Genomic DNA, 15,739 nt, shown 5'->3' with positions numbered 1-15,739 from the left:
GACCAGTTACACGCTCCAAATCAACTTGGTGCCTGCATTATAGACAGCTGTCTTACATGGTCACCTGTATAAAAGACTCCTGTCTACAGACTCAATTAATCAGCCTGACTCTAACCTCTACAACATGGGCAAGACCAAAGAGCTTTCTAAGGATGTCAGGGACAAGATCATAGACCTGCACAAGGCTGGAATGGGCTACAAAACCATAAGTAAGGCGCTGGGTGAGAAGGAGACAACTGTTGGTGCAATAGTAAGAAAATGGAAGACATACAAAATGACTGTCAATCGACATCGATCTGGGACTCCATGCAAAATCTCACCTCGTGGGGTATCCTTGATCCCGAGGAAGGTGAGAGCTCAGCCGAAAACTACATGGGGGGAACTTGTTAATGATCTCAAGGCAGCTGGGACCACAGTCACCAAGAAAACCATTGGTAACACATTACGCCGTAATGGATTAAAATCCTGCAGTGCCCGCAAGGTCCCCCTGCTCAAGAAGGCACATGTACAGGCCCGTCTGAAGTTTGCAAATTAACATCTGGATGATTCTGAGAGTGATTGGGAGAAGGTGCTGTGGTCAGATGAGACTAAAATTGAGCTCTTTGGCATTAACTCAACTCGCCGTGTTTTGAGGAAGAGAAATGATGCCTATAACCCAAAGAACACCGTCCCCACTGTCAAGCATGGAGGTGGAAACATTATGTTTTGGGGGTGTTTCTTTGCTAAGGGCACAGGACTACTTCACCGCATCAATGGGAGAATGGATGGAGCCATGTACCGGCAAATCCTGAGTGACAACTTCCTTCCCTCCACCAGGACATTAAAAATGGCTCGTGGCTGGGTCTTCCAGCACGACAATGACCCGAAACATACAGCCAAGGCAACAAAGGAGTGGCTCAAAAAGAAGCACATTAAGGTCATGGAGTGGCCTAGCCAGTCTCCAGACCTTAATCCCATCGAAAACTTATGGAGGGAGCTGAAGATCCGAGTTGCCAAGCGACAGCATCGAAATCTTAATGATTTACAGATGATCTGCAAAGAGGAGTGGGCCAAAATTCCATCTAACATGTGTGCAAACCTCATCATCAACTACAAAAAACGTCTGACTGCTGTGCTTGCCAACAAGGGTTTTGCCACCAAGTATTAAGTCTTGTTTGCCAAAGGGATCAAATACTTATTTCTCTGTGCAAAATGCAAATAAATATATATAATTTTGACAATGTGATTTTCTGTTTTTTTTTTTAATATAATCTATCTCTCACTGGTAAAATTAACCTAGCCTAAAAATTCTAGACTGTTCATGTCTTTGACAGTGGGCAAACTTACAAAATCAGCAAGGGATCAAATACTTATTTCCTTCACTGTATATATCAGCTTTCTAGTAAAAATCTGCTATTAACATCACCTTGAAGAGAGGGGGACTAGCCTTGGTGGGTCTCATCTTTCTTTTGAAGTTCTGTGGGCAGAACCTGTGCAGGACTCATCTACAGATGAATTACATTGTTTGCCAACAAGGGGTTGTGGAACTGGCACACGAGTCATTAGGTACACCAGACCCTTTTGTCCTTGGTGCTAAAACCCAACTAAAATGTAGTGGCAGAAGCGCTCGGGTAAGCGCCGTGCTGCATAGTTTCTGATCGGCTGTTCTCTGCTTTCTTAGGAGTGGTGTACGGACTTAATAGAAATGCTATGAGCCTGTACACCGCTCCAATCCAGTTCACTCGAGAGCTTCTGCGGCTTCATTTGAGGGATCGGTGGGGGTGTTCAGACCCCCACCAATAAAACTTCTCGCATGTCACAATGACATTTCAAATGTTTTTTAAAAGCTTAGTTACCCTTTAAACCTGAGAAAATGTTATATCAATGATTGCCAAGTCTAAAAAAAAAACCTGCCTTATATACGTGTCAGACTCCTCTGAACATTGTTCGACATTGATAAACAGAGATAGGATACTTGCACCCAATTCCCAATTTTTTCATGTGTATCATAGTTAATTCTAAAAGCTGGGGCATAGCTAGGGGGGTTAGTGGCACTTGTGCCCCTGGTGCTGGATGCCGAGGGGAGGGGCACCTACAAGGCACCCAGCCTGGAAAAGGCTATTTAGATACATGGCTAGGAAAGTCTTGCTACGGCTCTGCTGAAAGATATTCAGATTTTTTTAAATTATGAAATGATGAGACACATGACCAGATTGCCCGTTACTTCCATTATTGGTGAAGGGTCTTGCAACTTACAAATGAATATTTATGGCTGCTTATATTGATAAGTGAGTTAATGTGCCTATGAAGTGTGAAATAAAAAATACTCAACATGACTGTATGTTTCCTTTTGTTAATAATTTAAAGAGAAACTTCAGGCAAAAACTGCATTTTCCTGGATTTGGCCAAACCTATGGAACTCTACAAATCCTCAAAGCTGCCTACCTGGAGATTTTTGGAATTGTGGGGTTTAAATGGCTATTCCCATCTTAGACATTTGTGGCACATCAACAGGATATGCCAAAACTTTCTGATAGATACAGGTCCCAGTTCTGGGACACGCACTTATCACCAGAACAGTGAGGTGCCACCGCTTTTAGTCAGGGAATGAATGAAAAGATGCCACGCTCTCTCCATTGATTCCTATGGAAGTTACGGAAACGGTCGAGCAACTAGACCTAGAAAGCAAGAAATTAGACCCAACTGGTCAGCATACACAAACTTATGATGTACCGATCTCACCACTAACTATATACATGGTTATATACTAAATATTTATTTAACTGGTAACACAAGTGTCTATAGTATATAGATAGTTGTATATATGATATTTTTTTACTTTACCTGTCATTGGCTTAAATAGTTAAAACAGATTTCTGCGCTCAATAGCCATAAGTAATGTATTAGTGAAATGTGCTTTGATCCACTAAATACTGAAATCAATAGGGTGGGTCAAAAGTTTACTTTTTGTCATTTGATATAATTAAGCCCAAAAGACAATTATAACTTATTACAGCCATTGCTGGCCATACCTTTTTTTCCCTCTGATGTTCCGAAAATAGCCAAATAGACCTAATCATGCTGACAACAAGAAAGGACTAAGAACTTGAAATTTGTGTGGAAATTGCACATTACTTTCAACGCCCCGTAGTGTTCACAGCATATAAAAAGGAGACCGGTATGCAACAAGACATCAACTTCTCTTCCGAAGAAGATACATTGAGATTTAATCAAAATCAACAGTATACCATTATCAACATGAGCCACAGCCAGCACAAGCAGACCCATTCTCTTTCTGGACACTTCAAGTCAAGCCTTCATCTTAGCGGTCACCCTCTCAAGCTTCCCAGTCATATCCCATCAATTCATCATGGAAGTTCCCATTTTGGAGGATACCATAAGGTTCGCCACATGCCTCATAATGCTCACAGTGGACCAATGAAGCCAATTGTCTTTTCCAAACATTCTTGTTTCAGTCATGGAAGCAGCTATGGAAGTGGACACGGTAGCGATAATCTTGAAAGCCACTTTAGCAGCATTGGGAGCCATGGTGGTTGGAAGAATGAGGGCTTCATGAATGTCAATGAAAAGGAAACAATGCAACTTCTGAATGATCGTCTTGCTACTTATCTTGAGAAGGTCCGTTCTCTGGAGCAAGAAAATACCCATTTAGAGAAGAACATCTGTGAGTGGTATGAGAAAACTGCTCATGCATCACTACCTGATTTCCAGCATTACCACAAGACCATTGAAGAACTCCAAAATAAGGTAAGAAACTTAAGTATATGAAAAAGTTTGTTCATAAAACTTTCTTTGTGGATTTATGGGTAAACTTAAGATGAAGAACCAATTCATTAGCTTTCAGTAGTTGATATAAATCAACATGATTTGCCTCTTGGAGATTTGATGGATGAATGAATTTTTAAAGTTTCAGTCTCTGTAGTAAGTTCTATAGTTTTCCAAAAATATAGTTAATAATACTTTGGTTAATTTTTGTTTACAACAGATCTCGGTAGCGTCTGTTGAAAATGCCAGGATTGTCCTTCAAATAGATAATGCAAGACTAGCTGCTGATGACTTCAAAAACAAGTAGGTTTAACATGTTTCCGGATAGTAGAAAAGTAAAAGAGTAAAAATAGAGAAGTAAAGCCCTGAACATGTATTGTTACCATGAAAAGACACAGTTAAATCACACATAGTTGAAGGCGTTTTCCAGGACTTTAATATTTTATGGATAGGTCATAAATATTTGATCGGTGAGAGTCTGATTCCTGGAACCCTTACCAATCAGACGAATGAAGAGGCCTCGAGCGTCCCATCCTTTTCATTGTTTCCTTAGGCACAGTGCCATACATTCGGTTGTGTTTACCACCGATTAAATATTGATGGCCTATCCTAAGCATAGGCCATTGATGTTACAGTCCCAGAGAACCATTTTGAACCTTTCTTTTAATTGTTTTTCTTTTTTTTTGTAGTCATGAATTTTAACATCAATAATTTGTAGCTATGATAATTAGGAACATAAGCATACATAAAATATAGTTTTAACATTTTTTTTATTGTGTAGATTGTAAACTGGTACTGTATGTAAGACACTCATCTCCAATTGCTTTTTGTTGGCTCTCTCCAAGATGTGAGATGGAAGTTAGACTGAGAAATTTTGTTGAGACTGACTTACATGGATTGCGCAAAGTTCTTGAAGGTCTAAACATCGAAAGGGCAGATCTGGAGATGCAACTGCAAAGTTTGCAGGATGAATTGCTTCAGATGAAGAAGCATCAAGAAGAGGTAAATTCTACAACTTATATAGTCAATGTCCAGCACATATAAGTGTTTTTGTAGGCCCTTAGATGCTTATTCGCTTTGACAAGGGACTGCTGATGGTTTGTGTGTGGAAAGAGTTGAACACAGGCCAAGGGGGTAACCAGTTAAAGGGGTTGGATTGATTTTCCCAGGCTGTGAGGAGCCTGAGGGTGAAGTGAAAAAAGGGAGGCGGATACTATTTGAAGAGCTGTACCATGTGGCACACTCCATTTTTCTGAAAATCTTCGGCTTACCATTGAAGTCTAACTTGAGGTAAATTAAATAAATCTATTGACCAGAGTTTGACACTCTACAAGCCTCCAAAGTTTCACTTATATTAATTGAACCATTCTGGAGATGCCCCATTGTCCACTTCTAGGTCATGTCGAAGTTTGTGAAAAAGCCCTGTCACTTGGGAGTCAGCAGTGGTCAGTAGTTGTAGTAGTTTCCATGCAAACCGTTGGCTGGTTCAAAACATTGTCATTTTGTCAAGGCCGACATAATTTCCAGCTTTTGCCAAATAGTGACATCAGGGGATTTCCAAAAATGCCATCTTTCAGGTAAGTGAACCTTGTGTAAAAATTGCCTCAGAATAAATGTGGCTTTGCTCTTATTTTTCGAATGCAATTCAAAACGTGGAAGATTTTCATAGACATACCTTATCATAGACATGTGGAGTTACCCGATAATGTAATGTATAATGTATCTTTTATAAATGGGATTTCTTTGTCTTCAGGACATTACTGCTCTCCGCAATCAGCTGGGTGCCAGGATCAATGTGCAAGTGGATGCTGCACCATCTGTGGATCTCAACAGGGTCTTGTCCAAAATTCGAGAGCAATATGAAAACTTGATGGACAGGAACCTCAAGGAGGTTGAGAGCATTTTCAATGCAAGGGTAAATTAACTTATTTTTCCCTTAACAATAGAAATGTTTTTGTTTTTTTTACTTTATTCTAATGTTCTTTTAGAGTGAGGAGCTGAACCGCCAGGTGACTTCTGGTTCCGAACAACTGAAGTCAGTGCAAACTGAAGTTATTGACCTAAAGCGATGCCTGCAGACCCTGGAGATTGAACTACAAAGCCAGCTAAGCATGGTAATACCAGTCAATTTTTATTTATAGTCGATTTTGTGGGTACAGATATACAGCATACCCTTAGTATTAATGTTTGGGTATGGCCATTGTGGCTTGGTAGTTTGGGGTTCTCAAAGTATATGCAACTTTTTGGAAAAGTACTATCATGTATGATCTTATCATGGCCTACATGGGCATCAGTATCCATATATTCTTGTGGATTTGTATGAAATCCTCTTTGGTTAAAAACAAGTGTGAACATTACATTGAAAATATCTACATCGGATTGCAGAAATCAGCTCTTGAGTGCTCCTTGGCAGAAACCGAAGCAGCATTTAGTTCCCAACTTTCCCATCTACAAAGCCTAATTGACAATGTAGAGGATGAGCTCACGAAGATCCGTTCAGAACTAGAGCGTCAGATACATGAGTACAAGATTCTTATGGACCAAACCACCTATCTGGAGATGGAGATCACTACATATAAAAGACTGATTGAAGAACAGGACATCCAGTAAGTAACGTTTTCATAATGTGATACAGTATTATAATATTTATTATAATACTACTTGAAAGATAATGCCACCAAACTATGAATTTGCCAAACTTTATTCTAGGTTGTAGAAAAACATTACACTATTATTATGTCATTGAGTCGTGATTTGAGGATATCTCATGGGTTCGGGGGAACCTATGGCAATTCCTAATGCACTGACAATTATTATTTTACCTGAATGATGCCAAGGAAATCCTGAAGACATGACCTGTTGGGGATACTTGAGAACTGGATTTGAAAAGCATTGTATTACAGCAGTGTCTCTCAATTTTAGTCCTCAAGTACTCAACAGGTATTTTACTGAGGATTTTCTTAAACCTCCATTTGTGTCTTCATTAATAACAATGTTTCCGTAATTGCCACAGTTGTTCCCTCTAACGGGAATTCTATTGGGGGTTCTTTAAGTCTGGAAATGAGAAACACTGATTTAGTAATGTAAGTGGTTATAGCTTTATTGATAACTTTTTATTTTCTTGTAAGGGAACCTTGATGAATTTTACAATCTATTCAGTTAAAACCAATACCTTCAGAAACTACTATTTTTTTTTACAGCATTCCAGAGCATCGCCATCATGACAAGATCGGCAAAGAGAGTAAGTATCAGTCAGGTAACATAAAAATGAAATGTTTTTTACACTGTAGACATTTATGACGTGCCACAGATGTCTGACAGGTGGGGGTCCAACCACTGAAACTGCTACCTATTAGGAAAACCGGGGTCAGCCAAGCAAGTTATTATGAAAGAGCTCTAGACTACCTCAAACTTTGTACCATAAGATTGAGTCCCTGAACTTCAGAGTCCTAGGCTGCAGGAGAGGACATTAAGTAATCATTCTCCATGTACATATCATATCCTTATAGCATCCTATACAGACATGGTATTGCTGTGTTGCCATACCATACCAGACACATTGCAAGGTGGGGGGCAGCACTGTGTCAGAGACCTATTTGTACTAAGAATTTGTGCAATTGATCAAACATTAAGGGCATTTCCTTCCAATATTGTCGGGCCCATGATCAGACAGTTATGATATATCTTAATGAATATCTTTAGAAGATCTACCTTGTTTTTATACACCATAAATCATCCTGTAATGGAATATTGAAAAATTGTCTACTTAACGGGGTCATCCAGTTTAAAAAAACAATTTTCATATATTGTATTAGGGAATTCTGGGTTAACAGAGGGAGGTCTCTTCGTTTTCAGGTGCCTTATCTCATAGGCCAGAGTGGAGAATCTTTACAAAGTGAGTCCTTTGCTCTGGAGGACCAGTCCTGTCCTGCATTACACAGACAACCCATTGATTTGAAAGGGCTCTGTGTAATACTTAATTTCTCCTGTGGTGGCGCTGCAGGGAAATTGAACACTTATTGCCAGGTTTTCTCACAGATATCTACTGATTGCTTGAGGTACTAGCAGGGGGAAACTTTATGAACAGCTAATAGACCCTTCTAACAAGTTTGGATTGTCCAAAGCGGGAACCCATTTAACACTGATGTACCACTGAATGTGTTATGGCCATGACTTTAACATGACATAGAATTAAACCTTATTCATTCTCATTGCAGTATCCCTCAGTCTTTCAAAACATAATATCAGTTCCCATGAATCTGACCATGGAAAAAGCCAACAAACCAAGGAACATGGTCACCAAGCCAAGTGATCATCCAATCACGAGGACGCAGCAGAACAAAGTGAACACCAGTCGAAACCCGGGTCACAGCAGATCCAGTTTTGACTAAAGATGGGCTTCCTTTCTATTGATGTCCATGTGTAATGGAGATCAGCAATTCTTTGTGTTAGTATGACTGCAGGGTGAATTTTACTTGTTTAGGGTCTTGGGGCTAAAGTGGAAAGTTGACAAATGGAAACCTTTCTGTATTTATGTCATCTAACAATATGCAGCAGTGTGATGTCACTTATTTAATTAATACTACTTTTTGGTTTTTGGTATTTGATACAATTGGAAATATTAATAATACATTTGCGGGACTAGACTGCTAATAGCATTATTAAAGGGTTATCCTCATCTCAAACATTTTCACAGGATATCCACAGTATTCATATCCAGTCAGGATGGGGTCCGGTGACCCCTGTTCTTAATATAGGTGCAGGTCCTGTGGATTTGCAATAAATGTCTGAGATAAGAATAACCCTTTAATAGTTGAACCCACAAATAGTTGCCCCTTTTGGGTGTAACCATCTAGCTACTTAGTTTATTCATTGCAAATGATATGGGGTGTGAACTTCTTATGAAATCAATATAATGATCTATTACATGTAACAGTCTTTGAATGATGTCCCGCACTTGTCCAATGATGTGATCTATGGCCTATTGTTTGGCTATATGGCTTTAGTCTATCCTTTGCTTGTGTTTTATAGTACTTCACTAGTATTATCTGTTGTGTTATATTTAATACTGTATAATGCTACCATTCATCCTTTTAGCACTTGATAAATAAAAGGTTTCTTCTGCCTACTGCACATTGTTGTGCTGTGTATTTGTACGATAATCTTATATTCACACATTGTACCAGGTACAATTAAGAGGGTTGTTTGAGATTAGAGTACAAAAAGGGGTCTGCTTTCCGTCCAGAAATAGTGCCACTTTTGTCCATGGACTGTGTGTGGTATTACAGCACAGTCCCAGTCACTTAAATGAGACTAAATTGCAATACAAGGCACAGTCAATGGACAAGATAGCGCTGTTTCTTCATATTACCTATAATGTCTAAATTTATGATTTACCTGAATCAGACCGAGAAAGATCAATTAACGAATAAGTACAAGTGCATGCACCTAGAAAATAATTAGCGGTTATGAGTCATAGATTTGAGGAAAACTCCAGTAAATTGGCTTCCTATCAACATCCAAATGAAGATTTTGGTCCTAATAGGTTCCCAAGCAGCAACTCAATGTTTTCAAGCCATTTTTTTTGTTAAAGTGATGTTCCACCATTGGAGCTCACTTAGCAATGACAACCTGTAAACAGGTTTGATCATTATCATTATCATGAAGGAGTGTGGGAAATGTAAATTCCACTCACACTAATGATACTGCCAACAGAATACTGGTAAAATGTAGAACGTCCAGTCTGTCGATATAGTGTTGACAGAGTCTGCCATAATGTCCAGATGGGCCTCTGTTAAAAACGATAGAGCTTTGGAACTTCACTTCAAATTTGTATAACATTTACCTATCATACCATTAATATTATTGGGAATTGTGTAATGCTTCATTTTTCCTGTGGAGTTGCTGCAAGAAAATGTAACACTTACTGCAGGATTCTCCCACAAATTACAGCTGATTGCTGGGGATCCCAGCAACAGGACACTCTGTGATCAACTTATTGTCAATGGATCCTTCTTACAAATAAGGATGGTGCAAAGCGGTAAATCCCTCTAAATTTGCAATGACTTCATGTGACTTTATATCCACAATCTTTTTTTTTTAAATACATTTTCTATTTCTGAGAAGTACACATCAATAGCCAGGAACAGTCTTTCATGTACCCATAATGCTGACTTCCAACCCCTTTAGTTGAAGCTTAATAGGTGTGGTGAATATAACGCTGTTGTACAGCACTGTAATAAACTTGTCACAGTTTCCACCTTCCTTATGATCTTTTTTAAGCAATCACACAAATGTCTCCATTATAAATTGCATCAACAGCTAAATGAAACAAAATATGAAGCTTGTAAAGCACTATTCTTTTTGCAACACCCCCTGTACTTTTTATAAAATGAGCACTTGCTCTTGGATTTTTGAAGAAGCTGTTGTGTAGACTGATACTTGTATAACTCTCAACATGAGCCACTGTATCAAGCCAAGTCATTCTACAACGGGATCCAACAAGGGGACCAGCCATAAGATTACCAGCCATATCTCAACCCTCCACCATAAGGTACATCATGGGGATTCACATAAAATTTCCCATCATGGACCATCTTATGGGTCTCTTCATGGAGGATTCCATAAAGTACAGCATGGAAGCTCAAGCCTTTCCCATCATGGAGGTCACTACAGGACCCCAAGTGTCCATGGAGGATCTGGAGGAAAGGGAATCTCTATTTCCAAACATACTTCTATAGGCCATGGATGTGGATTTGGAAGTGGGAATGGTTATAGCAGTCACTTTGGCATCTTTGGAGGTCACAGCGTTCGAAAGGGTGATGGCCTCTTCAATGTCAATGAGAAAGAAACCATGCAACATCTAAATGATCGACTGGCTTCCTATCTTGAGAAGGTTCGATCCTTAGAACAAGAAAATGCCCAGATGGAGAGGAGTATAAGAGAGTGGTATGACAAGAACCAGCCTAGCACCTTTCCTGATTTTAGCTGCTACTTTAGGACCATTCAGGAGCTTCAAGGCCAGGTGAGTATTATAAGATCTATAACATTTACAATCAAAGGCAAATACAGTGTAATCATATTGTAATTCTACATAATGTATTCTTAATTTATTCCAATGCCATACTACTAAGGACATTTGGAGGTAGTGTTTAAGTAAGGTCAAACTTGGCACTTGCATAACTCGGCAAGGTATATCAGGGCAGCATATAATTACCAACAGATTAACTGGTTATATTAGGTTATCGACTCATGAAAATAGGACTGTATATTATATGAAAGGTCTCTGCTGGATAATCTACCATTTTTTTCTTCTGTCTCATTTAGATATCTTCTGCTACTATTGAAAATGCCAGAATTGTGTTGCAAATCGACAATGCCAGGCTGGCTGCAGACGACTTCAAGAATAAGTATGTTACATCAACACAACAGAGTAACTCAGAGATTAGAATGGTCGGATGTCTAGGACGTCATATAGGAGCAATTACTGGTTTTCTTATGGTTGTTCTGATCCTAAATTATATTCTGGTGCATTTATTTGTCCTTCTCTTTTGGTATGAGATGGAACTAAGACTTAGAAACAATGTTGAGTCTGATGTTAATGGCTTGCGCCGCGTCCTAGAAGAGCTGAACAGGGAGGTGTGTGACTTGGAGGGTCAAGTTCAGAACCTTCAGGAGGAACTTCTACAGATGAAGAGGAACCATGAGGAGGTAATTACTTTGGGCTCCCAATATGATCTTATTAACTACTATACACACTGTTTTCCATATAACAGTGTCTTTAGTAGCAAAATCCAATTAAGATAGAAATAGGCCCATGGATTTTTGTACCAACCAGGATAATTATTTTTTTTATAGGAAGTAAACTCTCTACGTACTCAGTTGGGTGCCAGAGTCAACGTGGAAGTGGATGCTGCTCCATCAATGGATCTAAACAGAGTTTTGTCTGAGAACCGTGAGCAATATGAAAACCTGATGGAAAGGAACATGAGGGAAGCTGAGAGCATGTTCCTTCAAAGGGTATGTTTTAACATGAAAAAGCATAGCTTGGCTAAACATAACAATGTGAATGTAGCATGCATCAATAGCAATATTTTTTATATACTAGTACATGCATTAGGAGAGTAATTTAAAGGTTCACAATAAAAGCAATAAAGTTGTTTCTTGTAATTCCATGCCTGTCCACATGGTGTGCTGTTAAAATAAGACATCTGCATTAGAAGACAGCACTTTCCTTTGTTATATCACCATCTTGTGGTATAAATATTAAGTGGATTTCTAACATTTTCTGACCTTCAAAAAAACTAATTATACATCTCACTTCATTTCCAAAATTTTAAATAAAACAGAAAAATTGAAGATTAAAAAAAAACATAGATATCATTGATTGTCTACATTAACATTGCCACTAAAGTCTTTATATAGCATTCCATGTTTTACATTTCCCAGAGTGAAGAACTGAACCATCAGATGGCATCCGGTTCTGAACAAATGCAATCTGTCCAAACGGAGGTCATTGAACTGAGACGCACTGTCCAGACCCTTGAGATTGAACTACAAAGCCAACTGAGCATGGTAAGTGTATCTTCAGGGGAACCTCTGGTGGGCCCAAGTTCTAAAACCATAATGGGACCCAATGGTCCGGCATAGGACAACCACTATAGCAGCCAATCACTTGCGATTAGGTCCATTAGATTATTAGATATTTTTCATGCTTTGTCCTGCATATGTAGTAATAACAGCAAATCATATCTCTCAGAATAATTTTCTCTGATGGGCCCGAGGAACCCCAGTCTGACACTGATCAGATTTATTACTATATCCTTTATATTTTTATTTTGTGCCACAGAAATCGGCTTTGGAAGGAACATTGGCTGAGACAGAGGCCACTTTTGGCTCCCAGCTTGGTCAATTGCAATGCCTGATCAACAATGTCGAGTCTGAATTGGCACAGATCCGTGCAGACCTAGAACGCCAGAACCATGAATACAAGATCCTAATGGATCAGAAAACCCATCTGGAGATGGAGATTGCTACATACAAGCGTCTAATTGATGGTCATGACATCCAGTACGTGATAAAATTTTATTTTTACAAAATTTGATGCGATTCTTAAAGGGTAAATAAACTTTAAAAAAAACTTTTGACCTATCATAGTGACATGTCAGAAATTTTCATTGGTGGGGGACCGAGCACTGAGATCCCCACCGATCTCTAAATCGAAGCGGCAGAAGTGGTGAGCACTGTGCCGCTTCGTTTCTGATCGCCTTTCCTCAGAAAACCGAGCAAACAGTGTAAGAACTTTCTATTGAGCCCATACACCACTATGAAGAAATCCGATCAGAAACTAAGTGGCACTGCGCTCACCCGAGTGCTTCTGCTGCTTTATTTTAGCAATTGGTGGGGGTCTCGGACCACCAGAATGAAAACTTATGACATGTCACTATGACATGTCAAAAGTTTAGCTACCCTTTAATTTTGAACGTCTTTACATAAACTCATAATTTATATGTCAGCGTCACTTTAAAACCATAATAAGAATAGTAGGATTATAGTAAATTATAGAAATAGTGAATGGACTTTGTCTGATAAATGTAAAAAATGTATCTGATTCTGACGGAATTCTGTTTTGCCCTTTCCAGTGTTTCTGGGCACCACCTTTCAAGCACCAAAGAGGGTAAGTTTAAAAATAAGTGCTTTATAGGGGGCTTGTGGGGAGGCAGATTTTGTCCTGAATAATGGCTGCAGAAATGTTTACCTAAAGTGGTATTCCAGCTGAAGTCATCTTCTTACATTAGGGCCTGATGTAATGGCCATGTATGGTGGCATGCAACATGGCCATTACATGTATGGGTCAATATTATGGATCAAAGCAATCTTCTGGGGGAGAATACCACCATAATATAACATCCATGTACGACTCTGTGTGACTCGATAAGAAATTATAAGGCAAAAGTAGTGCAATTAGGTTGATGCTTTCTTAAAAGAGGGAGTACTAGCATCTGATTGGTTGCTTTCACAGACAGCTGGACCCCCTGCGGCTCAATTTCTGGGCTGTCCTAAAAAGTTTAATTAGGAGTTAAATTCTGTTTTCTTGTTTCTTTCCCCTGCAGTGTCTCACCATTCTATGAAGTTCACACACCCACCTGAACACGTCCACCACATTAAATGTTAATGTCTTACGTGGCAGGAGGACCTCTTGTACCGTAAAGTCGTAGACTCATTACATGACAAAGGCTGATGGTATGATATAAATATACTCATCCTGGAATTCTTTGCTTCTTCTTCTAAGCATTGTTATGGGTTCTTTACTTCAATAAAGATATTTCTAATGCAAAATAAAGTGTGGTCAATTACTATGTTGACATTGTTATACTGATTATTATACATTCATTATTATCATAAGGAAAACCGTATCTAAAAAAGAATAAACCAAAAACCCCACGTAGAACTGTGCTACTGTAGGGTCTATGACACAAGGATTTAAACACCAAACAGAGAATCTCTGTGTCATGCTCCGCCCCCTCAGGCCCTGCACTATGCATAACACAGTGTTTAAGTTTTGCTCATTGTGTTCCTTTTCAATACAATTTTATATTGGACACTTCTAGTGCAACCAATCAGATTATAGCTGACAGATTTGAAAATAAATCAGAGATCTGATTGGTTACTTTTGGACAGCCTCCACTAATTTTTAAGAGCACCTGTCACCAAAATGTTCATTGTATTCAAGTGAAAAGGGTTAAAGTGCAGTACAAGACACAGCCCATGGACAACATTGTTTGGGGAAAAAAAAGCAGTTCTTGTGATCTTCCAAAGTAATGGGAAATGTTTATACTACAGTAAGAGGGAGTAACATTCGTATTTGTGCTTTATTTTAACTCCCAATTGACTTCCTTTAGTGTTCTTTAAAGCCCTATATTACACACTTTTATTTAGCCATTTCTTCACACATCTTTATTTAGTTTTACAATAAATAACAGAATTTTCTTCAAGACACATGCACAAATATTCTGAGGTAATGTAGTTGTACCTGAGTTAGGCACAGTTCACGCTTCACGTTCATATTTGAAGCCGTTGCTGTATGCTGTGCATGGGAACAGAGTCAAAAACACCAAAAATGAGAACTTGTCCTCCTGAAATCCTCATAGACATTAACTGTTTATAATCTTTCTCTTGTTAGTTCTGCTATTTGTGCTCCAGACTGGCCTACAGGGACAGGAAGTAGCTATTTCCTGTCAGCCATGTTAGCTCACGTGGGCAGAGTCATAACTACACATTCCCTTACTTGGGGCAAGAATTATATTTGCTGCTCTAGCCTTGTAGGTATTTACCGTGGCCAAGGCAGAGTTGCTTATTGGAGCCTGGCCTGTCAGCCCCCCTACCCACTAGCTACATCCCTGGCCTGATATGTTTTAAGAGGGTCTCCTTCATCACTCTTTTAGGTGCTCATCAGTAAATCACAGTGAGAGACCCCTCCACTTTTCAACCCTCTCACTGTATAGAGACATGCTAGATTGAATCTATTCCTGTACCTTGTGATCTGGTATTAGTGACCAAATTTTCTTTTGTCACTGATGGGTCAGAGACCAGAGCCTTCACCCAAGTTTATAGCCTATAAGGCTACTAGGCCTTGTTTATCTCTACATGAAATGAAGTAATATGTAATGCTGTGAAGTGTGGTTTATTGGTGACATCAGTAAGAGTGGAAGTAGCTAGCTTCTCCTATTTGGGTTCAATGTAAATCAATGTAGCTGCATCCTAGGACATAATATTTTTAACAAACAAAGACAGTATTTTTATTGTACAAAAATTTCCAACTCGGTCATTATGTTATTCTATTTAAACACATTTTAATTGTAATATTTTCTGTGGAGCGTAGCATTTCCTCAACTATTTATACATTAAAACCGACAAAATGGAAACATTCAGTAGAAAGGAGATTTTATTAAATTAAATGACAGAGAAATAAAAT

The 15,739-nt window shown here is 38.9% G+C and overlaps 2 protein-coding genes across 2 annotated transcripts; both read left to right on the top strand.

The window, feature by feature from the left end:
• The first annotated feature begins 1,719 nt into the window (after window positions 1-1,719).
• Window positions 1,720-8,887, top strand: LOC142666269 (keratin, type I cytoskeletal 17-like). The gene is made up of 8 exons (XM_075846258.1): window positions 1,720-3,747; window positions 3,986-4,068; window positions 4,611-4,767; window positions 5,519-5,680; window positions 5,754-5,879; window positions 6,151-6,371; window positions 6,966-7,006; window positions 7,983-8,887. Exons 1-8 carry the CDS (start codon window positions 3,160-3,162, stop codon window positions 8,075-8,077), a joined length of 1,473 nt encoding a protein of 490 aa, XP_075702373.1. The 5' UTR covers window positions 1,720-3,159; the 3' UTR covers window positions 8,078-8,887.
• A 1,335-nt stretch (window positions 8,888-10,222) lies between these two features.
• On the top strand, window positions 10,223-14,027 carry LOC142666270 (keratin, type I cytoskeletal 19-like). Its single transcript, XM_075846259.1, has 8 exons — window positions 10,223-10,789; window positions 11,092-11,178; window positions 11,326-11,475; window positions 11,623-11,784; window positions 12,214-12,339; window positions 12,614-12,834; window positions 13,407-13,441; window positions 13,878-14,027. The coding sequence occupies exons 1-8, from the start codon at window positions 10,223-10,225 to the stop codon at window positions 13,937-13,939; spliced, it is 1,410 nt and encodes a 469-aa protein (XP_075702374.1). The 3' UTR covers window positions 13,940-14,027.
• The last annotated feature ends 1,712 nt before the right edge of the window (window positions 14,028-15,739 follow it).

This window comes from Rhinoderma darwinii, chromosome 13 (assembly GCF_050947455.1).
Source record: "Rhinoderma darwinii isolate aRhiDar2 chromosome 13, aRhiDar2.hap1, whole genome shotgun sequence".
Lineage (NCBI taxonomy): Eukaryota > Metazoa > Chordata > Amphibia > Anura > Rhinodermatidae > Rhinoderma > Rhinoderma darwinii.
This window is presented reverse-complemented; position numbering and strand designations above follow the sequence as displayed.

Excerpts from the sequence above, each read along its gene's own strand:
- LOC142666269 (XM_075846258.1), top strand. The coding sequence starts at position 3,160 with ATGCAACAAGACATCAACTTCTCTTCCGAAGAAGATACATTGAGATTT. Across the intron at positions 5,681-5,753 it reads AGAGCATTTTCAATGCAAGG|AGTGAGGAGCTGAACCGCCA; the intron begins GTAAATTAACTT and ends ATGTTCTTTTAG. Across the intron at positions 5,880-6,150 it reads TACAAAGCCAGCTAAGCATG|AAATCAGCTCTTGAGTGCTC; the intron begins GTAATACCAGTC and ends ATCGGATTGCAG.
- LOC142666270 (XM_075846259.1), top strand. The coding sequence starts at position 10,223 with ATGAGCCACTGTATCAAGCCAAGTCATTCTACAACGGGATCCAACAAG. Across the intron at positions 11,785-12,213 it reads AGAGCATGTTCCTTCAAAGG|AGTGAAGAACTGAACCATCA; the intron begins GTATGTTTTAAC and ends TACATTTCCCAG. Across the intron at positions 12,340-12,613 it reads TACAAAGCCAACTGAGCATG|AAATCGGCTTTGGAAGGAAC; the intron begins GTAAGTGTATCT and ends TTTGTGCCACAG.